Source organism: Octopus bimaculoides, chromosome 9 (assembly GCF_046866305.1).
Source record: "Octopus bimaculoides isolate indiv1 chromosome 9, ASM4686630v1, whole genome shotgun sequence".
Classification (NCBI taxonomy): Eukaryota; Metazoa; Mollusca; class Cephalopoda; order Octopoda; family Octopodidae; genus Octopus; species Octopus bimaculoides.
In genome coordinates this window covers 18,818,981-18,845,008 of record NC_142936.1, presented here as the reverse complement: position 1 = coordinate 18,845,008, position 26,028 = coordinate 18,818,981, and the positions used below count along the sequence as shown (strand labels likewise).

General features: G+C 38.4%; 1 protein-coding gene across 1 annotated transcript in view; it reads left to right on the top strand.

Moving 5' to 3' along the window:
* The window catches only part of LOC106868087 (histone chaperone asf1b-B), a 30,528-nt gene extending 10,599 nt beyond the window's left edge, over window positions 1-19,929 (top strand). Inside the window, exons 3-4 of the mRNA XM_014913202.3 lie at window positions 12,792-12,968; window positions 13,869-19,929. Coding sequence (XP_014768688.1) covers window positions 12,792-12,968; window positions 13,869-14,087 — 396 coding nt within the window. The 3' untranslated portion in view covers window positions 14,088-19,929. The remainder of the gene's footprint in view (window positions 1-12,791; window positions 12,969-13,868) is intronic.
* The last annotated feature ends 6,099 nt before the right edge of the window (window positions 19,930-26,028 follow it).

The following is a 26,028-nucleotide window of genomic DNA, read 5'->3' as shown; positions in this document are numbered from 1 at the left end:
TCTCATAGCCAGACATGTTTTCGTGAAAGCTTGCAACAATGGTGACACTCATTTACAACTATCATACAATATCAAGACAAAGAGATGCAAACACATTTGTGCTTGAGTGCATATGTCGTCATCATCATCATCATCATCATATACTCTTTTACTTGTTTCAGTCATTTGACTGCGGCCATGCTGGAGCACCGCCTTTAGTCGAGAAAATCGACGCCAGGACTTATTCTTTGTAAGCCTAGTACTTATTCTATCGGACTCTTTTGCCGAACTGCTAAGTTACGGGGATGTAAACACACCAGCATCGGTTGTCAAGTGATGTTGGGGGGGACAAACACACACACAAACATATATATATATATATACACACACACACACACACACACACACACACACACGACAAGCTTCTTTCAGTTTCTGTCTATCAAATCCACTCACAAGGCTTTGGTCGGCCTGAGGTTATAGCAGAAGACACTTGCCCAAGGTGCCATGCAGTAGGACTGAACCCGGAACCATGTGGTTGGTAAGCAAGTTACTTACCACACAGCCACTCCTGCGCCTATGTTCATTTTTCCATGCTTGCATGGGTTGTACAGAGTTTATTGAGGCAGATACTCTTTGGCCAGATATCCTTTCTATTGCTAATCTTCACCTATTTTCAAGCAAGGTAATATTTCCCTTTGAGCAGACATGTTTTTACAGAATATTAGAAATGAACGGCACTGCTTGTATAACAGTGACAATCATTTACAACTATCATGCGATGTCAAGACAAGGAAACACAGATATATGCACCCACTCTCCCTCTCTCTCTCTCTCTCTCCCACATACATGCACATTTTATATTCATATCAAAGGTAACATACATATGCAAGAATAAACATACATAGGGTGCAGGTATGGCAGTGAAGTTAAGTTTGTTTCCAGAATGAAAGGTAGACTGTATGATGCCTGTGTATGAACAGGCATGCTACACAGCAGTGAAACATGGGCTGTGACTGCTGAGGACATGCATAGGCTTGAAAGAAATGAAGCCAGTATGCTTTGCTGGATGTGCAATCACAGTGTGCATGTTCAACAGAGTGTAAGTATCTTAAGAGAAAAGCTGGGCATAAGACGCATCAGATGTGGTGGGCAAGAGAGACAACTGTGCTGGTATGGTCATGTGATGCATATGGACAAGGACAGCTGTGTAAAGCAGAGCCGATCTCAAACTGTAGAAAGAACCTGTTGTAGATGTAGACTCAGGAAGACATGGGGCGAAGTGGTGAAGCCTGATCTTTGAACATTGGGCCTGACTGAGGTGATGACAAGTGACTGAAACCTTTGGCAATATGTTCTGAAGAAGGCTTTGATCTGGCAGAAACATTAGTACGCTGGGCAAAACGCTTAGTATTTCGTCTGTATTTACCTTCTGAGTTCAAATTCTGCCGAGGTCGACTTTGCTTTTCATTCTTTTGGGGTTGATAAATTAAGTACCAGTTGCATACTGGAGACAATCTAGTTGACTGGCCCACTCCCCAAAGATTTCGGGCCTTGTGCCTAGGGTAGAAATGAATATGTTGTGCTGAAGAAGACTTGTCGAGCCAAGTGGAATTGCATTCGTGGCCAGTGCCGGTGTCACGTAAGTGGTACCTCTGTTGGTGGCACATAAAAAGCACCCATTACACTGCTGGAGTGGTTGGTGTTAGGAAGCACATCCAGCTGTAAAAACCATGCCAAATCAAACTGGAACTTGGTGCAACTCTGCAGCTTAGTCAAACCGTCTAACCCATACCAACATAGAAAGCAGACGTTAAATGATGCCTTTAAGTTCAGTTTCACTGTGTGACATCTTGGGCATCTATTATTAGTTCTGGACTGATCAAGTCCTTGTGAGGCGATTTGGTAAATGGAAACTGAATGACACCTATTGTCTCTCTCACTCTGTGTGTGTTTGTGTTTCCATTCCTTGATATTGTGTGAAGATTGTAAATGAGTGGCACTGTTTGTTTGTAATTTATTGCAACCTATCCAACTATGAAGAAATGTTACATTGATTGGAGACAGGTGAGGATTGGTGACAAGTTAGTGCAATCTGCCTCATGCATGCATGGAAAAGTGGATGTTAAAATGTGTTTTGTGTGTATCTGTGTGAATGTTAATAATCTGTGATGAATTACAGCAACTAACAGTAGCATTGCAAGTATCTGCAAGACAAAACCCCTCAATTGGGCAGGGTACAAAATTGAGGGATAAGAAACTAAGATAAAGTGACAGGAACAGATATCTTGTGTGTGTGTATGTATACACTCATGATATCCATTTTATCTAGTTTTTAACGAAACATTTAAATTATCAACAATTTAATTATAAAATGAAAGATTAGTAACACTGATGTTTCAACAGTAGATATGCAAGCATGGAAAAAGTGGGCCATAAAAAAAGCATTGATCAGATAATCATACTCAATGACAAAATAACTGGAAAATTTAGCATTTTTGGAATGGCCAAAGCTATAGTTGCAGTTAAGAACATGATTGTTTATAACATCATTTTTATGAAAATTCACCTCTTAACTTTTTACTTGTTTAGACATTTAGAGCCAATTTGTTTTAAATTGAGGTATTCCTGTGTAGTATATATATATATATATATATATATATACTATAACAGCATCATTTCAATATCCACTTTTCCATGCTTGCATGAATTGGACAGAATTCTATGTTAGATTTTCTACAACCTGATGTCCTTCCTGTCATCAATCTTCATCTGTTTCTAAGTAAGTTAATACTTGCCCATAACTGAACGTTTTTATAGAAGATTGGGTATGACAGACACACCTTGCATGATGGTGATGTTTGTTTACAATTATTATGTGATGTGAAGGTAAAGACAGTAACACATATACACACACAATCATCATCCTTTAATGTCTGTTTTCCATGATGGCATAGGTTGACTTGTTTGACCAGAGCTGGTGAGCAGGAAAGCTGTGCCAGGTTCCCGTTTGATTTGGTTTGGTTTCTACAGCTGGATACCCTTCCTAATGCCAACCACTTTATTTACTGAGTGCTTTTCATGTGGTGCCAGTGTGTGTGTATATATATATATATATATATATATATATATACGTATATATATATATATATATATATGTATATATATGTGTGTGTGTGTGTATATATATATATATATATATATATGAATGAATGATGGGCCTCTCAGAAACTGAAAGAAATCTGTCATTCATTATCATCATTTAATGTTGAATGATGAATGACTGGCTTATTTGTTTCTGCCTACTCAATCTACTGTCAAAGCTTTAGTCAGCCCAGGGCCAAGGTAGAAAATACTTGCCTGAGGTGTCACACAGTGGGATTGAACCCAGACCTATGTGGTTGGGAAACTACCTTCTTACCACACAGCCATGCCTGCAATTAGAACATGAACTTAGTATGTCTAGCTGGTGTTTAGCTCATAGTCACTACTGATCAAGCAGACCTCTAGTGAAAGGCATTCCAATCATGACCACCTCATCTTAATTTCAGGCATAGGGTATTGTCTAGTGTGTCCTTTGTCTGATGTCATCATCATTTAACGTCCTTCAACGCATGCATGCATGGGTAGGATGGTTGACAGGAGTTAGTCAGGTAGAAGACTACTCCAGGCTACTTTGTCCGTTTTGGCAGAGTTTTTACAGCTGGCCTTTCTAATACCAACCACTCTGCAGAGTGGACTCAGTGCTTTTTACATGGCATTAGCACAGGTGAGTTCCGTTTTGGCATGATTTTTACAGCTGGATGCCCTTCCAAATGCCAAACACTTTACAATATTTTAAGATTTAGTTGTAAGCTCTTTGTGCTAAATTTGCAGTGTTAGTTTTCACAGAAGAGATTAACAACTTCAATGAGGAGAGTATTGAGTTGCTGCAGTTAACGATGGGAAGTGAAAAGATGCAGTGTGTTATTGAGTGAATCCTTGTCTTTTGAGTGTGGTCTTGTGTGCTTTTGTGTAACGGTTGTTGGCACTTTGTCGCTTACGACGTTGAGGGTTCCAGTTAATCCAATCAACGGAACAGCCTGCTCGTGAAATTAATGTGCAAGTGGCTGAGTACTCCACAGACACGTGTACCCTTAATGTAGTTCTCGGGGATATTCAGCGTGACACAGTGTGACAAGGCTGGCCCTTTGAAATACAGATACAACAGAAACATGAAGAAAGAGTAAGAGAAAGCTGTGGTGAAAGAGTACAGCAGGGTTCGCCGCCATCCCCTGCTGGAGCCTCGTGGAGCTTTAGGTGTTTAACTCTCAATAAACACTCACAACATTCGGTCTGGGAATCGAAACCGCAATCCTATGACTGCGAGTCCGCTGCCCTAACCACTGGGCCATTGCGCCTCCGCTGTGTAACGGTACCATCTCAAGTATGAACAATACTCAAATGTTGGATTTGGAATTTGTAGGTTAGTCAAGTCTGGTTTTACAAGATGGTGTAGGTATCATTGTAAAACTGATTCCCTGGCATCAAATGTTGACAGCAGTTTCTCTAAATCAACTTATCCAGTGGTTTATGTCCCATCTACTTAACCTTATAGAATCCAAAATTGAGCGTTAATCTGGTGGATCCTTGTAGTTTAGAAAGGGTTTACTAATTGCCATGGCTGTGTGGTAAGAAGCTTCCTAATCACATGATTCTAGATTCAGTCCCACTGCTTGGCACCTTGGGCGAATGTCTTGCTATATAGCCTCAGGTTTGTGGATTTGGTAGGCAAAAACTGAAAGAAGCCTGTCGTATATGTATATAACTATGTCTGTGTTTCTTCCTCCGTCATTGCTTGGCAACCAGTGTTGGTGTGTTTATGTCCCCGTAACTTATTGGTTTGGCAAAAAGACCAATAGTATAAGCCCTGGGGTTGGATTGTTTGACAAAAACACTTCAAGGCAGTGCTCCAGCATGGCCTCAATCAAATGACGGAAACAAATAAAAGAATAACTTGCTCTTTGACTCTCTTGCTTTTTTTTTTCTTTTCATAAGAATCTTTTGTGTCGGGCTTGACTGGGCAAGTATTAGAAAATTTAGGATATTGTGCCAAGCCAAGTGAAATTGAAGTCGGTGGCCAATGCCTGTGTTGCATAACTGGTATGTAAGAAGCACCCTTTGAATTTTGAGCCTTACAAAGGCAGTGACAAACGAGCGAGACCTTTGGCAATATACTGTGCTTGAGAAGACCTTTCAAGCCAAGTGAGATCGTAATTGTAGCTGATGCTGGTGTTCTGTAACTGGCACATAAAAAAAAACACCCACTACACTCTTGCAATGGTTGGCGTTGGGAAGGGCATCCAGCTGTAGAAACCATGCCAAATCAGATTGGAGCCTGGTGCAGCTCCCCAGCTTACCAGTTCCCAGTCAAACCATCTAACCCATGCCAGCATGGAAAACGGATGTTAATTGATGATGATGATAATGTAAACATACTTGTGAATTTGGAGGATGGATTTTTTTTTATGAATGTGGCTGACAGTATATAATGCATTTTATCTAGTGCTACTTACAAAATATCTGTTTTAAGGCTTGAACACATGTCTTGTGGTCAGTATAACATCTGCAACCAAATCTCGCTTATATCAAACAGTCCCATCTTAAAAATGAGGGCAAATTGGGCAATACAGTCTTGGAAAAAATGGTGTGATTGTAATGCCTTTAATACTTTTGATGATAGGTCAGGTCCTCAATCAGGTTTGATTTTAAAAACTTGTTTTATGTGAATTATAAGCAATATAGGCGTAGGAGTGGCTGTGTGGTAAGTAGCTTGCTTATGAACCACATGGTTCCGGGTTCAGTCCCACTGCGTGGCACTTTGGGCAAGTGTCTTCTACTATAGCCTCGGGCCGACCAAAGCCTTGTGAGTGGATTTGGTAGACGGAAACTGAAAAAAGCCCGTCATATATATGTATGTGGGTGTATATGTTTGTGTGTCTGTGTTTGTCGTCCCCCCCCCAACATCGCTTGACAACCGATGCTGGTGTGTTTATGTCCCCGTAACTTAGCGGTTCAGCAAAAGAGGCCGATAGAATAAGTACTAGGCTTACAAAGAATAAGTCCTGGGGTTGATTTGCTCGACTAGAGGCGGTGCTCCAGCATGGCCACAGTCAAATGACTGAAACAAGTAAAAGAGTAAAGAGTAATATAGGTATTAGTTGAAAAATATCCTTTCAGGCAGTTTTTTTTATTTTTTTTTTTTATCTTTCTGCTAGTCATTAACCCTTTAGCATTCAGATTTCTCTGTCATATGTGATACTTATTTATCCATATTGTTTTGAATTAATCATACAATATCTTTTGGTCTTGAGATTTCAATGATGTGATTGTTTATTTTTAGAATGACATTGTATGATATATGTAAGAGGCTGGATCTGGCCAGATTGAACATAAAACAGGTCGAATATTTGGGGCATATATGGCCAGATTAAATGCTAATGAGTTGTGATGATGCTTTATGTATACATATAGTAAAACTCTATCTTCCATGCTGGCATGTGTTGAATGGTTTGACAGAATCCAACAGGTCAGGACTGTATCTGTTTCAAAGTCTGCTTTGGTTTCTATGGCTGGATGTTCCTTTTAATGCTAACCACTTAAGTTATGGACATGTTTCTTCTTCAGTAGACATCATCAGTACGACAGCTCATTTTTCTGTCCCCTTTCTTCATACATTGTGTTTTTCCTTTTTCTGCATATGTCAAAGTCCTTTGGTGGTGGCATTTATATATATATATATATATATATATATATATATATATATATATAAGGATTTTGTAATGAGATAAAAAACCAGGGCTGTGTACATTATAGAACATTTATAAATAGGTCTTACAGCTGTTTCTAGGATATTTATTATATCCCTTCATCGGAGACGGTGTGAGAGGATGGTTAAGCAATAGTTAGTTTAGATAAGATAGGAAATAGAGTGAATGTAGGGATATTGTATTTGTAAATCCATTGTTTAGGCAGAATGGTATATATATAAGATTTTACTCACAAAGTATTGGAATCTTATATACCATTACCATTCTGCCTAAACAATGGATTTACAAATACAATATCCCTACATTCACTCTCTATTTCCTATCTTATCTAAACTAACTATTGATTAACCATCCTCTCACACTGTCTCCGATGAAGGGATATAATAAATATTCTAGAAACAGCTGTAAGACCGTTTATTTATAAATGTTCTATATTATACACAGCCCTGGTTTTTTATCTCATTATGAAATCCTTATATTCACACGCTGATATATGACCTACGTTGGACCCCTTATTCACATAATCACCGAACCTGGAGCTTATATATATATATATATATATATATATATATATATATATATTGATTCCCCCATGCTGGCACCACATAAAACACACCTAGTACACTCTTTAAAGTGGTTGGTGTTGGGAAGGGCATCCAGTTGTAGAAAACATGCCAAAACGGACAACTGGAACTTGGTGCAGCTTTCTGGCTTGCCAGCTCTTGTCAAACTGCCCAACTCATGCCAGCATGAAAAAAGGACGTTAAATGCTGTAGCCCAACATTAATGATTCTACCATGTAGGTTGCAAGATAAGGATTCCCATTAACTGAGTGGAGGCTACACTACAGAAGGAGGTAGCTTTGTATTAAGTGATGAAAGGTTAGTGTATGAAGGAAGGGGACAAACTAGGTTCCTTGCTGTAGAAAAGATACATGGCTGCTCAAGTTATACCAGAGTGGATGGGAGTAATTGGTGTGGGGCTGGGAAGAGAATAAAGATGATGGTAATGGGGTGTCAGGGTGGGCCCTGGTTGGGCATAACAGGAAGGGTGGCTGGATAGAGGTAGCAATGAGGGATGTTAAAAAAATGGGGTTGGGGTGAGAATATACTGACTGATGAACAAGTCTAGTGAGAGTAGATATGTTGTTGGATGGACAGATTTCTTTCAGCTTCAGTAAATGAGGACTAGATTGGGAGGGATATAGGAGTGAAGGAGAGTTGGGGAGTAGATGCTGGTTGGCATATAGGAGGATGAAGAGCAGTGGGACTGAGGGAAAGAGATGATGTGTGGGTAGGCTGCAAAAGCGTGAAGAGAGATACATGTAGTGCATGAGGAGAAAGTGAGAGATGTATGGTGATATAAGCAAATCAATAGGAAGTGCTTCAGGGGAGGAGAGATTATTTGGTTGCTTAGAACAGGGATTTTCAAACTTTTTGACTTGCGGACCCCTTTATATTTCAGGCTTTACCTTAGGGACCCCCTTATAAACGCTTATGAAATTTATACATAAATATTTGCTTAGAATATCATGTTTTTACATTTATTTATTTAACAGTATTTAACAAATAGGTTTATTGTCAATTAAAAGATTTCGATTAAAAAACATATATAAAATCAAATTACCCATAAAAAGTATTTACTGTCTACGGACCCCCTGTCTTGTCCTTGCGGACCACAGTTTGAAAACCCCTGGCTTAGAAGAATGGAATAATCAATGTGAGTGAAGAGGGACAGTTTAATAACGAACGATGGAAAACATTCGAGCGAGGTGGTTGCCAGTGTCGCTGGACTGGCTCCTGTGCAGGTGGCACATAAAAAACACCATTTGAGCGTGGCTGTTGCCAGTACCGCCTGACTGGCCCTCGTGCCGGTGGCACGTAAAAGCACTCACTACACTCTCGGAGTGGTTGGCGTTAGGAAGGGCATCCAGCTGTAGAATCTCTGCCAAATCAGATTGGAGCCTGGTGTAGCCATCTGGTTCGCCAGTCCTCAGTCAAATCGTCCAACCCATGCTAGCATAGAAAGCGGCCGTTAAACGATGATGATGATGATGGAACTCTATTGAAATGGTTTGCAATAGTGAGAATGGTAGCTGGTATCACAAAACAAAAAAAAAAAGAAAGAAAAACAAAAAGGTATGTTAATATGTAGCTCTACCGTCATTTGCAGAAAACAGCATTTGGCAAGTGAGGGAGAAATCAGTGATAGAGAAGAGGGGTGGAGGGAAGATTTGATGTGGAAATTAAGCGGGGGAGGGGGGCGCAATTTTGTATCAGGCATTTTGCTTTCGGAACTTCAGTTTTACTGACATGGGTGGGTTTTCTTGAGTACCACATATCGCCAGATATCCCAGTCCTTTGTCATCTCCATGAGATTTAAATTCCTGAGATCAGCCTTCTCTAGATAAACTTTGTCTTGTCTCAGGCGTCGTTAAAATATACTGCTGACATAGTCTAGTTGTGATAATCGTATATCAGTAACTATATTGTTTAACACAGTCTTTTTATTTAAGGTTGTGTCTGCGTCAACTGAACTGTTTAACAAATCCGTTTGTTGGTGATGTTTTACCATAGCGAGAGTGAAAATAGTATCCACTAGCCTTTTGGAAATCCAAGGATGTATTTATCTGGCAAGTAATTTGATCCGAGATTGTGTTGAAACAATTTACAGCGTGGAAAATTTATTTTAGCCATTCAAAAGCACACAGAAACTTTTAACTTCACTTGAACATTATTTGGGAGTCGGCGTTTTCGCCGCACGAAGTGCGATACATTTCCATTGTAACTGTTAGCGACAAAAGTTTTTATGACTAAAACGTTGAAAAGTAAGGGGGATAAATCAGAATATAGTTTTACATAATTATCTCCCTTGTATATATATTTTTTTGTTTTAATTCAGTTCTCATTTGCGTTTTTTGCCCCTCGTATCTTAAACATTAGTTTGCGGGTTTCATAGCTTGAACTTACTCTTATTACATAGTGTAAGAACTCGTGGTTCAGTATCACGACCTCTCACCCAGTATACTCATTGGGTTTGAGGATTTTTTTAGGAAACAGTATTTTAATGTTATTTAATATTACATCTGCAGCGTACTGAGGATGCAGCACAGAATTTTGTCAACAGGTCGCGGTTTCAAAAGCGACGAAAATATTTCGGCAAATTAAATTTAAATGTTGAAGTGAATCTAACGGTTTTTGTGTGTTTTTAAATAGCTTATAAACACCTTCCACGCTGCAATTGTTTTTGTTTCGGCACACGATCTCAGATCAGGTCACTTGCTATGCAAATACATCTCTAATAATATTACATTGCATTCTGTCTGAGTACAAACTTTTTTACACTCGTTAATACTTTTGAAGACGGGAATAATTTTAAAATAAAGTTATTTTCAGTGAGCAGAAACATGAGCTAATGCACCAAGTCAAGTATAATTTTGTTATAGATGTTGTCTTCACAGTAATTTTCGTTGAAAAGAAAATCAATGTAAGGGGCACTAACCCACATAAAGAGGCACAATAAAGATAAACTACTTCGCAAAATTTGGTATATTTTCTATTTATTGGGGGGGGGGGGTGATGTCACGGGAGAGAAATGTGTCTGCATGGATGATGGTGTACTTGCTTTTAATGATTCGGAAAAGAGGCTTGGAGAAGCCATTACGAAAGACTGCTGAACGTGGAGAATGAATGGGAAGAAGAGAACCTGCCAAATGTTGACCCAGTAGAGGGACCAGCTATCTGAATAGACAGCACCCTGGTAGACAAAGCAGTTAAGAGTATGAAGCCAGGAAAAGACCCCAGTCCATCAGGAATCACTGCTGAGATGCTTAAAACATCCGGTGGTGTGGGCTATGGCCTAGTCAAATGCATTGTAAACCAGGTAGTTCATGATAGTCATATCCAATGACTGGCATAGCAGCACCATAGTCAACTGCTACATGGGTAAAGGTGATGCTTTAGATAGAAATAACTACAGGGGTATCAAACTGCTGGATCAGGTGATGGTCATGGAGAGGGTCATCGACCATCTCATTCGGGAGAGAGTCTGCTTAGATGAGATGCAGTTCGGTTTTGTGCCGGCTAGAAGCACCACTGATGCCATATTCCTGGTTCGACAACTGCAGGAGAAATATCTAACTAAAGATAAACTCCTATACTTAGCTTTTGTGGACTTGGAGAAAGCCTTTGACAGGGTCCCTTGATCACTTATCTGGTGGGTGATGTGGAAACTGGGGATTGAAGAATGGTTAATAAGGGCTGTACAGGCCCTATACAGAGAGGCTGTTAGTAAGGTTAGGATTGGCAATGAGTGTAGTGAAGAATTCCGGGTAGAAGTAGGGGTCCGCCAAGGTTCAGCCTTCAGTCCCCTTTTATTCATCATAGTCCTCCAGGCAATAACAGGAATTCAAGACGGGTTGCCCCTGAGAGCTCCTCTATGCTGATGACCTGGTCCTCATAGCAGAATCACTACCAGAACTAGAGAAGAAATTTCAGGTGTGGAAGCAAGGTTTAGAATCAAAAAGCCCTAGAGTCAATGTAGCAAAGACCACAGTTCTAGTAAATAAGAAGGCGAACTCATCACACACCCCCTCAGGTAGGTGGCCCTGCTCAGTCTGTAGAAAAGGTGTAGGTAGAAACTCCATAAGATGTACCCAGTGTAAGCTATGGACACACAAGAGGTGCAGCAACATCAAAGGAAGATTAACTGAGAAGATAGCTTTCGCGTGTGGCAGATGCATAGGGGCAATAAACACCACAGATGCTCAGAAAACAGATTCCATCACACTCCAGGGGAAGAAACTAGAAGTAGTTGATAGCTTCCGCTACCTAGGTGACCAAGTTAGTAGTGGGTGTGGATGCTCAGAGAGTGTTACCACTAGAATAAGAATAGCCTGGGCAAAGTTTAGAAAGCTTCTACCCCTACTGGTGACAAAGGGCCTCTCGCTCAGAGTGAAAGGTAGATTGTAGGATGCATGTGTGCGAACTGCCATGCTTCACAGCAGTGAAACATGGGCCGTGACTGCGGAGGACATGCGTAGGCTTGAAAGAAATGAAGCTAGCATGATCCGCTGGATGTGTAATGTCAGTGTGTACACACGACAGTGTAAGCGCCATGAGAGAAATGTTGGACATAAGAAGCATAGGATGTGGCATGCAAGGGAGACGTTTGCGCTGGTATGGTCATGTACTATGGATGGATGAGGAGAGCTGTGTGAAGAAGTGCCACTCCCAAACAGTTGAAGGAATCCGGAGTAGAGGCAGATCCAGGAAGACATAGGATGAGGTGGTGAAGCATGACCTTCGAACGTTGGGCCTCACAGAAGCAATGATGAAAGACTGAGACCTCTGGAGATATGCTGTAACTGCGAAGATCAGGCAAATAAAGTGAGTTCACAGCTGTATCTTACACCAGTTTTGCATAACCAACCCCAGCCCATTCAAATGTACCTTGGATCATGGGCAATCTGCTGTGCTTGAGGAGGCCTATTGAGTAAAGTACATCAAAAGGAAAATCAAATGGAAATTGTAGTTGTGACACCCATGCCGGTGGCACATAAAAAGCACCATCTGAACGTGGCTGATGCCAGCATCGCCTTTACTGGCTTCTGTGCCTGTGGCATGTAAAAAGCACCAACCAATCGTGGTTGTTGCCACCTTCCTGGCCCCTGTGCTGGTGGAACCTAAAAAGCACCTACTACGCTCACAGGATGGTTGGCGTTAGGAAGGGCATCCAGCTGTAGAAACACTACCAGATCTGACTGGAGCCTGGTGCAGCCTCCGGGCTTCCCAGACCCTGGTTAAACTGTCCAACTCATGCTAGCATGGAAAACGGACGTTAAACGATGATGATGGTGATGCTGATAAAGGTGGGTGCTGAGTTACAAAAAGTGACAGGATATAATTTGAGAGGGATTTAGCTATTTCTAACAGATTAAGCTTGGTAATTTCACTACATGTATGTTTGTTTCTAATGTTTGTATATATTTTTATTTCTCTTTAGGCTGGGCCACCAGACACTAGTAAAATTCCAATAGCTGATGCAGTCGGTGTAACTGTTGTGTTGCTGACCTGTTCATACAAAAGTAAGGAATTTATCCGGGTTGGTTACTATGTTAATAATGAATACAGCGATCCTGAGCTGAAAGAAACACCTCCAGACATGCCAGTCTATGATAAGGTTGGTTTATTATGTACATTTATTTTTTTGTAATGCAACGTATTTGTTTTCTGTTGAAAATGATGCAAAAGAATTTATTTCTGTATTGATATGAGCATTGAGTGGCTAAGTGAATTGGATGGTTAACCGCTCTCATCACTCATCGAGATATTTCTCTCATGGTTGACATATTGACTGGTTTCCGTGATTGCACTGTGGCTATGCTGGTGCACTAACTTTAAGAGTTTTAGTGACACAATATAATTTGAGAGAGATTTAGCTGTTATTTCTAACAGATGAAACTTGCATGGTAATTTCACATGTATGTTTGTTTTTAATGGTTGTATATATTTTTATTTCTCTTTAGGCTGGGCTACCAGACGCTAGTAATCAAATAGCTGTTACCTTTGACACAAAGGGATCCATCTTTACACAAACGCATATGACAAGCTTCTACATATTTTTGTTGTAGTGCATTTCACTCAAAAGTCATTGGTCAAGCTGTAGCTACAATACTTGGTCAGTGCTGTGCTGTATGACCAGACCCAAAAACCATGCAGCTGCAAAGCTAACTTAAACGCAATGGAGTGCAGACGTGGTTGTGTGGTAAGAAGTTTGCTTTCCAGCTACATGGTCCTGGGTTCAGTCCCATTGCATTGTACTATAATTAGTCTTGAGTCAACCAAAGCTTTGTGGGTGGTTTTGTTGAAAAGAAACTGACAGAAGCCCAGTCACATGTGTATGTGTCATTTGACACAGTAGGGTACAAGTGTATTTTTTGACACTAATTTTGGGTTTATATCATTTGTTTTCAACTCGGTAGAGCAGGATGGTGTAGTATTATCATCTTGAAGTTTTAATATATTTACTGTAGCAAAGTTATTTTTATTCCATTTTGTTTTTCCTCTTTTACTCTTCTAGTTACAACGTAATATTTTGGCCACATGTCCAAGGGTGACCCGGTTCAAGATTGACTGGGATGACAATCAAGACAGTGAGAATATTCCACCTATGCAGAACACAGACACCGAATCCAATCAAATGTACGACGAGAAGTCAAATGATGAACTTTTGAAACCCATGCCAGGTTTCCATGACGATAGTAATAGTATGAGAATGGAGACAGAGTTAGTGACATAGTCTGTTACTGTTTTCCTCTCTGTCTTCATCCTACCTCATCCTCCATTTCTTTTGCAGGTTTTAACAATTTTTTTTTTTTTTCCTTCAACTTCTTGAAAGTTAAAATTCTTTCCAATTCCATCAGTGCCAAATGTGTGTCCATTTAATGCCTCACTGAAAAGTAATATCTGGGGTTTAGTTAAATGACTCTAGCTGCCATCTTCCATGTGTTAATCATCAAATATCTTTTGTTTTCAGTATTGGTTCAAGCATAAACTCTTGTCTCTTCATGATGTTGATATAGTTTGGTGCAACACTTCAAAGTACATCTCTCTCTTTCCATCTTCATTTTCTATTCATTAACATAACGAACAAATTTGAGCAGTCAGTTAATACATAAGTCATTTAGATGCACCTTTCACTTATAACCCTTGCTTGTCTCAATTCTGTTTTACATACTTCTGTAATAGAATGAAATGCTAAAATGCTTAAGTTAGTTGATAGAGACTGTGTTCTTCAACTAAATCTCCCTAATTGCGGCCCCATACTAGCGCTGTTATATTCCTCATCTAATCACTAAAAAAATATCAAATGGGTTGAGTTTGTTGCATTTGCAATTGTTTACATTGATATATTGACAATTTAGGTCTTTATATCGTTTAAATAATTTGTAACTTTGTGTTCCACAACATGCATACGTCACATATTCTGCCTTTTGTAGGTTCCACTCTGTTGTCACTCAGGACATGTATATTTTTATGCACATAATTTATGTCCGGCCTGAGGGGTATGATGATGATAGATATCGGTTTGATTTTGAAGTTTGCTTCGCAATCACAATGTTTCCAGGTTCAATCCTACTGCATGGCTGTGGTTGGTCAAAATCTTGAGGCTGGCTGTCTGTTGGATGCATGATATTCATGAATTGGAAGCCTGATCTTGTCATTTACAGTGCCATGCAGATTCTACTTGAGGATTACATTGAAGGTACGAATGTCTATGAAATACTCAATCACTTAAATTATAAGTAGGTTGTTCAATTGATGCAAGATGAACTTTGGTGTGGATTGTCAATTTTGCATTTGTGTAAGAATGAGAAAGCTTTTCTTGGTTGTTAAATTTTGCCATGTGATTGAGTTACTTAGTTTCTTACTGGTATTCAGTCTAACTTTTTGTGTCAAGTCTTAACTATATGTATAAATAGTGTCTAAGATCTAAATCTACACACTTGTAGTACTTGATTACTTTAATCTATAGACATGCAGTGGGATTACATTTGTAATATATTGGTTATATTATAAGGAATAAAGTAAGATTTTATGAACAGTTATCACATAAGATATAATTACATTAAATATTTGTTAACAACAGTTTCTTTTTAAAGGTTTATTCTTAATAGAATATTAGTGGTACTTATGTTATTGACCTTGTATCAAAAGACAACAATTAGACTCAGATGGATTTAAACTTTGGTGTGGTAGAAAGATGCCTTTTTTTTCTGGTCTGTGTCAAATGCGTACTGCTACTATTTGCTATTTCCTGTAATAACTTTAAGTAAAATTTTATGAACAGTTATCACATAACTGTCTGAAAGGGACATGTATTACTTTGACTTGAATCAAACATTTCTACTGCTAGTCCTTTTACTACTACCAACTGCAGTAAGGCTGCTTTGCCAGTGTGCCATCAACCTTGTCGAAGTTTGAGGTGTGCCGTGTCATATACTTGTTTCTTGGTACTTGACCGCCTTTTTAGTCACAGCAGCTAAAGGGCAGCAACCCAATAAACCTTAGTGAAAATGTTTATCTTCAAGAAATATTTTTGTGTCAAATTTCAGTTTTGTAAATTATAATTGTGCAATCTACCATCTTGTTTTTATTTTTAGATAATGAGCAATTTATTGCAAAATATATTTGATCAGAATGCATGTATGTCTAAATTACAGAATCATTGACCTCATATATTATAAAAATAGCTTTTAAAGAAGCCAGGGGAGGGGGGGGGTCAGTGATTAAAATTTTAAAACCAGCTGTTGGAGTTTTAATGTAATTCTAATTTTATTTTTCTCTCATCTGTCATTAAGGATTAGGAAGGTCGTGGGGTTAAGATGTTCAACTATTATTGATTCATATGGTCCCGATTTCAATCCTGGCTATAGCCATTGTGTTGAAATAAATTACTGATTTGCTCTGCTTTGTAACCATAGCCAACTGTATTTATTATGGACATGCCATCTCTGAAATATGGAAGTCCAGTGTGTGGTCTTCATTTAAAAACTACACTACCTGTAGTGGGGTTCTAGCTGTTATACCAGCAATAACTGTTTAGAAACTCCTCTTTGTTGTCAGCCATTGTATCACAACTCAAGGCTTGTATTAACTAGCAACAGTAATAGAGAAGGTATCTGACTGTTTTAGCTAAGTGCAAATATTTAAATTTACAAAGCTTTTTCATTGAAGCAAGAGTAGAAAAATGGACATGAAATGGTGGAGAGGTGTATTGTATAAGTGCACATACACTTATATTATTACAAATAACTCTAATTACCTCTGCAGGTGTGAATGTTTTGTAGTGGGTAAAATATTCAACAAATAATTGGACCAAGTTTGTGTGATGAATGTGTTGAAAACATAGTGGTATCTCTTAAGACACTCCTAGTTATCCGGCCTTAGCTGAACTAAAGTTGGAACCTTTGTTTGGGTGCTCAACTGGTTAAAAATAGCAGTTAAATATCACTTGAATCCTACCATACCATTTTGGAAAAGTGAATACACAGTAAGTAGTGTAGCCCCCTGGTATACAAAAAGATGGGATGTTCATTGCTAGAACATCTTTGTGCATAAGTTTACTCAATCAGGACTGTCCAGGGGTTAAACATCGTATGGCTTCAGTTGAGACAAAAAAGGAACTTGCTAGAAGTAGCCATATTTATGAAATACTAAATAGAACGATGGGATGCCCTTTAAACAAAGATCTGCGTGGTTTTTAGGTTGACTTGAGCTAATGGTTGCTACTAGCTTCAGTTTATCTAGAGAATAACTCCCTGGTTATTTGGAGAAGCTATCTACAGTTGATTAATTTAGCCTGTTTATGATTCACACTGAGTTGAACTTGAGACATTAAAGAACCAGATTGATTGAGAAACATAAAAATGTAGGCCAACAATGAAAGTCAACAAAATACTTTGCTGATGGTTTTTGATGTATCAGTGTTTGGTTAAACCCTTTCAATTTTCTATCTGGATTTTTGCTGGTGAACTAAACAGCAGAATGTCTTCAGAGACCCCATGCAAGTGTTTTGACCCTTCTTTACATTATAAGGAGGCTAAGCCCTATCTAGATTTTTGCTGGTGAACTAAACAGCAGAAAGTCTTCAGAGACCCCATGCAAGTGTTTTGACCCTTTACATTGTAAGGGGGCTAAGCCCTATCTAGATTTTTGCTGGTGTACTAAACAGCAGAAAGTCTTCAGAGACCCCATGCGAGTGTTTTGACCCTTCTTTACATTGTAAGGGGGCTAAGCCCTATATAGATTTTTGCTGGTGAACTAAACAGCAGAAAGTCTTCAGAGACCCCATGCAAGTGTTTTGACCCTTCTTTACATTTTAAGGGGGCTAAGCCACATCCAGGTCATGACTCCTGGATACCCTTTGGCTTTCTGTATCAATGTAGCCCTCCTGGATAGTTAAGGTGCCCCAGATCCAAACATTGGTGTTGCAACCAGTTTATTTGAAGATGCCAGTTGACTCTTTGGTGAATTATGCCTTTCGAAATTCTCTTCCATTCTTCCTTTTGAAATTCTCTTCCATTTTTCCTTGACCAGATCCAGTTGGAACTGTATTTAATTACTTCTCTTTCTCCCAGAAATTAAGAGCTGCTTGCACCACTTCTATGGTGAGCACTTGAAAAAGCAATTACACTGTGGTTCTTTTATAAAATACTAATTAACAAAGCTTGATGTAGATGTGAAAAATGAAATTTCAATCAAGGTGCATTTGATTTACAGATTTTTATTTTAATGGTTTTATGAAATATGGTGGTTCTTTTAATAACCTGTTGGCTCTCACATGAGCTATGAAAATTTTGTTGCATTTTGTTATTTCTTTTCTGTGAGCCTTTTGGGCTGGCACACTGATTACTTAGGTAATATGATTATGGTACACTTGAACATTGTTTTCCTATATTTTATAATTCTTTTTCCCCCCACATATCACACTAAGTAAGTCAAATTTTAATTTGCAAAACAGAAGGTACTGAAGATCCACCAGTGACTCATGGGTAAAAAGAGAGAAAAAAGAAACACTATCTGTGTGTTCCCCTACCTCACATGTATAGTGCAAAAATGTGATGCTCATATTGAAATTAAAATACATTGGGATCTTTGGATATAAAACATGAGGCTTGAGAGCCAATGTGTTGATCTCTTCATGCAATTTTCACATCTGGACAGTTAAAAATTACCAATTGCAAATTAAAAAAAAAATTTTTTTTTAAAGATCAACCATAGGGCCATGTCTAGATGACACTTTTATTCTATGGAAGCAGTTTTTTTTTTTTTTTTTTTTTTTCCATCTCCCAGAATAAAGAAGGATGCAGTCCAGATCTTTATGGACTACTGAATGGGATTAGGTTTGAAGATGGGCTCAGCTGGCTTATACCTAATGAAATATTGCTGGAATAAGAATGGAAAAAAGTATTCTGCAATTTTCATTCCATGGGAGTTTTTACTGTACAACCACTATCCGTTTTCATATGTATATACACATTTGGAGCCGATTATTCACTTTGTTACTTATTAGTTTGTTGTGTTGGGAATCACAAGATGTGAAACTGAAAAGTGGTGAACTTGAATCATCAGATTTTCACAAATTGACTCTACATCGTGTATAGAGTACAATACAAAAAATGTATCTTAGATAATTTCCTCCCACTCTCTTTCTATGCATACCTTGGTTTTGGGATCAATTATAATTATTTTTACATCCTCTTGACCCCTAAATCATAAATGGTAGAACCCGTTTTATATCAATCTGGGCTAAGCAGAGTTACGTACCTTGCTCATTGCAGCACACCACTATGGTTTGTGTAGTAGCAACAAGGTTTGAACTCATTACTTTGTGGTTCAATACTCTTAGCACCTTAACATCACTACATGGATGAGGATGGTTTCAAAGTTATGCAAAACAAAAAAAAAACCAATGGAGTACACAATACCTAAATATTGTGTCATATTTCTAATTATAAAATATTCTATTGCCACAACCCCCTCCTCCTCATTTAACAATAATGACCATCACCATTATATCACTTAGTTATTCCTCATATTTTAACAACTATATTTCACCTGGCTATTATTTGTATATGTATCAAGACTATTGTGTGTGTGTGTTTTTTCTTTTTTTTTTTTTACTCCTATTTTAAAATTTCATTTTAGAATAATATTCTGACATATTTTTAAATATGCTGCTTTCTGAAGCAGCTTTTAAATTTAGTCATATTGTAAGGGGTGGAGATTCTCATTTGTGGTTTGAAAACTTCATTGCATAATCTATAGGCAATAAGGTCTGTCACTGCTCTTCTCAATGACTCTCTTTCTCTCTCTCTGTTTCTCATTCAGCCACACGCACACTAACATAATGAACTTGGTTTATAACTTGCATGTGTGTGTCTTTGTTACACTATATTTCCTTGTCTTAAAAATAGAAGTTCTGAGGTGGTTTAAATAATCCTGTCTTTGGAGACAAGGGAGGTGAGATGTGTCATTTTTATAGTGAACCTTACCTTGCTGGTTCACTGTTGTGGCTTCTGTTTCGTTAATGTGAACATTTATTTATGTAAAATATGTAAATAAAATTCCAAAAAATCTTTTTTTTTTTTTTTTTTTTTTTTCATTCTTGTTAACATTCCATCATACACATGCTAATGCATTTTTAGTTTGTCATTATGTTGTTACATTTGTGATGATGCTATATAACAAAACCATTATATGACCTATGTTAAGCTTTTAACCCTTTTGTTACTGCATTTATTTTGAAATGCTCTGTGTTTCTTTCAATTACTTTAAATATAACAAAAAATTCAGCAAAATAACTTAGTTGTCATTCAGCTACTGTTAAGAACATAAATTGTGACTAAGGTTTGGTGGAAGATTTTAATTCAGAACTTATGGAAACAAGACTTTTTGTACTACAGAGACAAAGGCGGTTTCGGCCGGGTTGGTATCGAAAGGATCAAACTTGTCTTGGATGTTTCAAAGATCAATATCTATAACTTATCCTAAATGTTCCCTGATTTGCCACAGACAATTGCAAAAGAGATACCAATATTACAGTTTACACGAAGCAGTGAGCTGGCAGAACCATTAGCATGCTGGGCAAAATGACTTAGTGGCATTTCATCTGTCTTTATGTTCTGAGTTCAAATTTTGCTGAGGTTGACTTTGCCTTTCGTCCTTCTGGGCCTTGGTAAAATAAGTACCAGTTTAGCACATCGGTTCATGTAATCGGCCTACCTGGCTCTCCAGACTTACTGACCTTGTACCAAAATTTGAAACTGGTATTAATAAAATTTATGCAAGGCGAAAGGATCAAACTTGTCTTGGATGTTTCAAAGATCAATATCTATAACTTATCCTAAATGTTCCCTGATTTGCCACAGACAATTGCAAAAGAGATACCAATTTAACATCTGCTTTTTCATGCTGACATGGGTTGGATGGAATTTGCTGAGGTGGATTTTCTACAGCTGGATGCCCTTCCTATCACCAACTCTCACTTGTTTCCAAGTATTTTCCCTTGGCCTGATGTTTTTTTTTTTTTTTTCCATGGATGATTGGAAATGAAGGATACCACTTGCATGATGGTGACATTGCCACACAGTCAAGTCTGAAAGTCACTGACATACATGTGCTCATATGTGATAAGCTTTTTTTTCTCAATTTCCATCTACCAAATCCACTAACAAAGCTTTGGGTTGGCCTGGTGTTATATAGAAGGCATTTGCCCAATGTGCCACACAGTGGGACTGAACCTGAAACCATGTACAAGGCCAGCAATTTTGGGTCAACTGGTACCTGTTTTATTTATCCCCAACAGATGAAAGGCAAAGTTGACCGCAATGGAATTTGAACTCAGAATGTAAAGATAGGTGCAGGCGTGGCTGTGTGATAAGAAGCTTGCTTCCCAGCCACATGGTTCTGGGGTCAGTCTCACTGCAAGGCACCTTAGGCAAGGTGTTTTCTACTATAGCCTCTGGCTGACCAAAGCCTTGTGAGTGGATTTGGTAGACAGAAACTGAAAGAAGGCGGTGAGCTGGCAGAAACGTTAGCACACTGGGCAAAATGCTTTGCAGTATTTTGTCTGCCGTTACGTTCTGAGTTCAAATTCCACCAAGGTCGACTTTGCCTTTCATCCTTTTGGGGTCGATAAATTAAGCACCAGTTACACATTGAGGTTGATGTAATCAACTTAATCCCTTTGTCCTTGTTTGTCCCCTCTATGTTTAGCCCCTTGTGGGCAATAAAATAAGAAACTGAAAGAAGCCTGTTTATATCTTTGTGTTTGTCCCCTCACCACTGACTGACAACTGGTGTTGGTGTGTTTGCATCCTTGTAACTTATTCTGTCAGTCTCTTGCTAAACTGCTAAGTTCCAGGCTTAAAAAAAATAAGTACTGGTGTTGACTAAAAGAATTCAAGGTAGTGCCCCAGCATGGCTGCAGTCTAATGACTGAAACAAGTTAAAGATAGTTGAAATTCCACTAAGCATTTTGACTGACATGCTTATGATTCTGCTAGCTCACTGCCTTACTGTTGTTGAAAATATTAATCATGATTCTTCACACAGTGAAAGGCCATAACCACTTATCACACAAAAACTGTATCACAACCATTTGAAAACAATTGAATGACCACATGAAAATCTGAAAGGAGTATGCAACATACAAACAACCCTACCTCTGTCTTTCACACACACCAAAACAAACATCTAAGTGCACTAAAACCACACTGGGCTAACTCAGAACTATCAAATTTTACAGCACGTAAACCCTAAACACATTAAGAATCTTAACCTTTTGTGTGGCTTAATGTATGACACCACACTCTTTCCTATGCAACTGGACAGATAACTTGTCAGTAGGTGAGACAAGGCTCGATTGGTGAACCCAGTCAGAATGGGAAGTCAATAATACAGTGCAATTGTTGGTTTTTCATCTGTTGTAAGATGATAGGAATTACAGTCACAATGACAAGAATGAGGCAGTTTTCAACATATTGTTCAAGCCAAACTCAATCTTGATCAAACAGATCTATGTTAATGGAGTTCCAACCACAACTACCTTGTCTTTGTTCCAGTCTGAGTGTATCTAAGACCACATTTTATGGTCCTTGTTTACAAAAAATGTGATTTAAAAGAGATTTGGTTGCTGTTTCTAGCAGCTCAAGTGACCACATTGGGAAATGAGTGAAATACCTCCACATCTTAAATTTGTTGGCATGAGGCTGACAGTGGGGTGGGGTGGGATGGTGTTTTGACATGCCTTTCTAAAAATAAAGTTGCATAATTGAAACTTAGCAGTACTTATGGAAATTCCATGGTTATTTTGAAAACTATAGATTGTTAGAAGCTTATAGAGAACTATGAAATGCACAATTTCTAATGTAATGCTGTTATTTTTTTTTTTAACTGAGGTGTTTGAATATTAGTGGAGGCCCAGTGGTTTGGACTCACGGGTTCGATTCCCAGACCGGGCGTTGTGAGTGTTTATTGAGCGAAAACACCTAAAGCTCCACGAGGCTCCGGCAGGGGATGGTGGCGAACCCTGCTGTACTCTTTCACCACAACTTTCTCTCACTCTTACTTCCTGTTTCTGTTGTGCCTGTAATTCGAAGGGTCAGCCTTGTCATACTGTGTCACGCTGAATATCCCCGAGAACTACGTTAAGGGTACACGTGTCTGTCGAGTGCTCAGCTACTTGCACGTTAATTTCAGGAGCAGGCTGTTCCGTTGATTGGATCAACTGGAACCCTCGACGTCGTAAGCGACGGACTGCCAACAACAATTGAATATTAAGATAGAGTAAAGATCATATAGATCATCCTGAAAATGCAATCTTCAGAGAAAGCAAATTTAAAATCTATATTCTTTGTCGTACACTTGTTATCTCTCCTATCTTAAGACTCAGGTCAGATATAGGGCCATGCGTCGTTTGCAGCGTGTCAACATTTCAACTCTCGCTGACTACCTAAAACTTTAATTTAAGCAAGACATAAACACTAGAACAAATTCATTAACTTCAGCTTTAGCCCCACTGCTCCGCAGGGTCTGAATGCATGCTTCAATGTCCTTTCATTCTGTCTAGAACTTTGATATTCTCTGAAGTCTGATTATCCCAAAATAAAATTCATTTTAATCAGGCTTTATTGGACAAAAAGCTAAACTGATGTCTATTGGAAAACTGCAGTGATAATAGTTTATAAGTGTATTTACAGTAGCATTGGTAGGCAAAAATTGCAGAATCTCTTGGAGACTGTACCATTGCTAATGTTATAATACATTATTTCCATAAAATTTTAAAAATATTATTAGCAACGGAACCAGTATCTTTATATTCAACTTAACATTGAGGTCTTGTAAGAACTAGGTATTAGCCTTAAGAGATTCTCTGGTATAAGCGCTCAATGCATAGAACCACATATATATGTCATTGCAGATGAGAATCATCTGTTATGGGTACCAGAACTGCCAGATCATGTGACTGCAGTATTTGGCGTTTTAAGAAATCTACATTAAATTGGATATAAAGATTGCATTTTGATACTAATACTATTTCCGTTGCTATTAATTATTTTTTAATAAGCCTGCTATCTATTTTCGGCATTAGTGACTGAAAAGACACTGATATTCTATATATTAAGGCAGCAAAATTTGGCTGGTATGCTGTCACCAGGCACTTGCATCTGAGGAAGTCCAGACTGAAATCATGTGAACCGGCTGTTCCAGCGTCCATAACTGAGGATTCTCGTCTGCTACGACATGTTTGTGCTTGGTGCCACTTTGGTGAGTGAGCTACAATTTAAAGGGAGGTTACTTTTTAGTTTACTTTGTGTTAGTGCTACTTTGTTTTGTGATCTACATGAGCAAATTTACTTGGGTGGGTGATCTACGTGCTTATTTTAATTATTATATTGTTTATTCATGGTTTTACTATTATTAATTACTAAGACAAATGAAATATGGTTTTCCTATTATTAAAATAGTAAGAATTTTGAAAAAATACATTTATAATGCTAAGTAAGTCCTACGGTAATCTCCCTTGTAGATCACATGCCAAAGTGGCACCCTGTGCTTTTATGCACCCTTCATCTATATGAGAGGACATCACAATGTTAATATTGTTGTATTCAGCGTTCTAACGAGACATCCACGTTCAGTTTGATATAAAGATAAAAATTAATACTTTCTTACCTATCACACATAGGCATGCATATATATATATATATAAACTACATCCATAGAATATTATTAGAACATCTCAACATTTCAGTATATTCAAGCGTAATAATATAATATCTAATACAATGCAAAATATTTGGGTGTAATCATATCTTTCGAGAAATCTTTTAATACATGTAAAACGTAGCACAGTTCGTTGAGAGCTCGTTAGTTTATAATGTTTGATCAGGTTGCTATCTAGCTGTTTCATTAGGAATAATGATAGACAATTCAGCAAATTTTTCGGAAATATTAATATATTCTCGAAAAAAAAAACATTATCTGGAGTATCTCTTGACGGGGTTAAGTCCTTAATTGCTATAATGTTTTCTTGATGATTGAGAAAAATATGAGCATGTTGGTGATTTGATAATAATAGATCAGCATCTTACACTAAAGGGTCGTCTTTATTATGAATGTAACTCTGCAACAGAAAACTTTTGAGCAAATAAGGCCAGTCTGCTATTCACATTTTCTAGCTGTTTTTTTCGAGGAAAGGTGATGAGACGTTCACGAGGTGCTGCATCTTTGGAAGTACACAATATGAACTACATCGAATGTAAGACGCCAGGTAGAACACGTTCCTATTCGGGGTTAGTTAGATTTCCAGGCCGGTTTTCATGGTGATGGCACGTGGGTAAGTGGCTAGGATATTCGGCTCACAATCATAAGGGAGCGTTGTGTCCTTGAGCAAGGCACTTTTATTTCACGTTGCTGCAGTCCACTCAGCTGGCAAAAACGAGTAGTATTTCAAAGGGCCAGCCATGTCACATTGTGCCACGCTGAATCTCTCTCAGAACTAAGTGTTTGAAATGTTCAGCCACTTGCACATTAATTTCACGAGCAGGAGAAATACAAAGCTGCTAGTATATATATATAAAAAAAAGACTCCTCTTCCAATATGCATAAAGAATAAGAGAAAGACTGATCAGTCAGTGTTATGTGATGGAGAAGACAAGATGGATTGCGTGTCAATAATCTCTTCTTTGCTACTGAAAATTGACTGCATTTTTTTTTTCAAAATGCTTCACTACCATCCACAGTTAAATGGCTTGTAGAACGAATGCTTTAGGCAATTAAAATGTTTTTAAGGTGTTCTTTCCAACAGCCAAAGCTTTGAATAATTTTTTGCCTCGCCTTTCTTCCCTGTCACTGCTCAGTTGTCGTATATATTACCACATTGATTTTAAATTTTGACACAAGTCCAGAAATTTCGGGGGAGGAAGTAAGTCGATTGCATCGATTCCGGTGCTCAACTGGCACTTATTTTATCAACCCCCGAGAGGACAAAAGGCTAAGTTGACTTCGGCGGCAATTGAACTCAGAACATAAAGACGGACGAAATGTCGCTAAGCCTTTTGCCTGACGTGCTAACGATCCTACTAGTTCGCCACCTTTTCCTATATTCTTTATCTATCTATAAACGTAGCGACAGACAAAATACCGCTAAGCATTTTGTCCGGTGTGCTAAC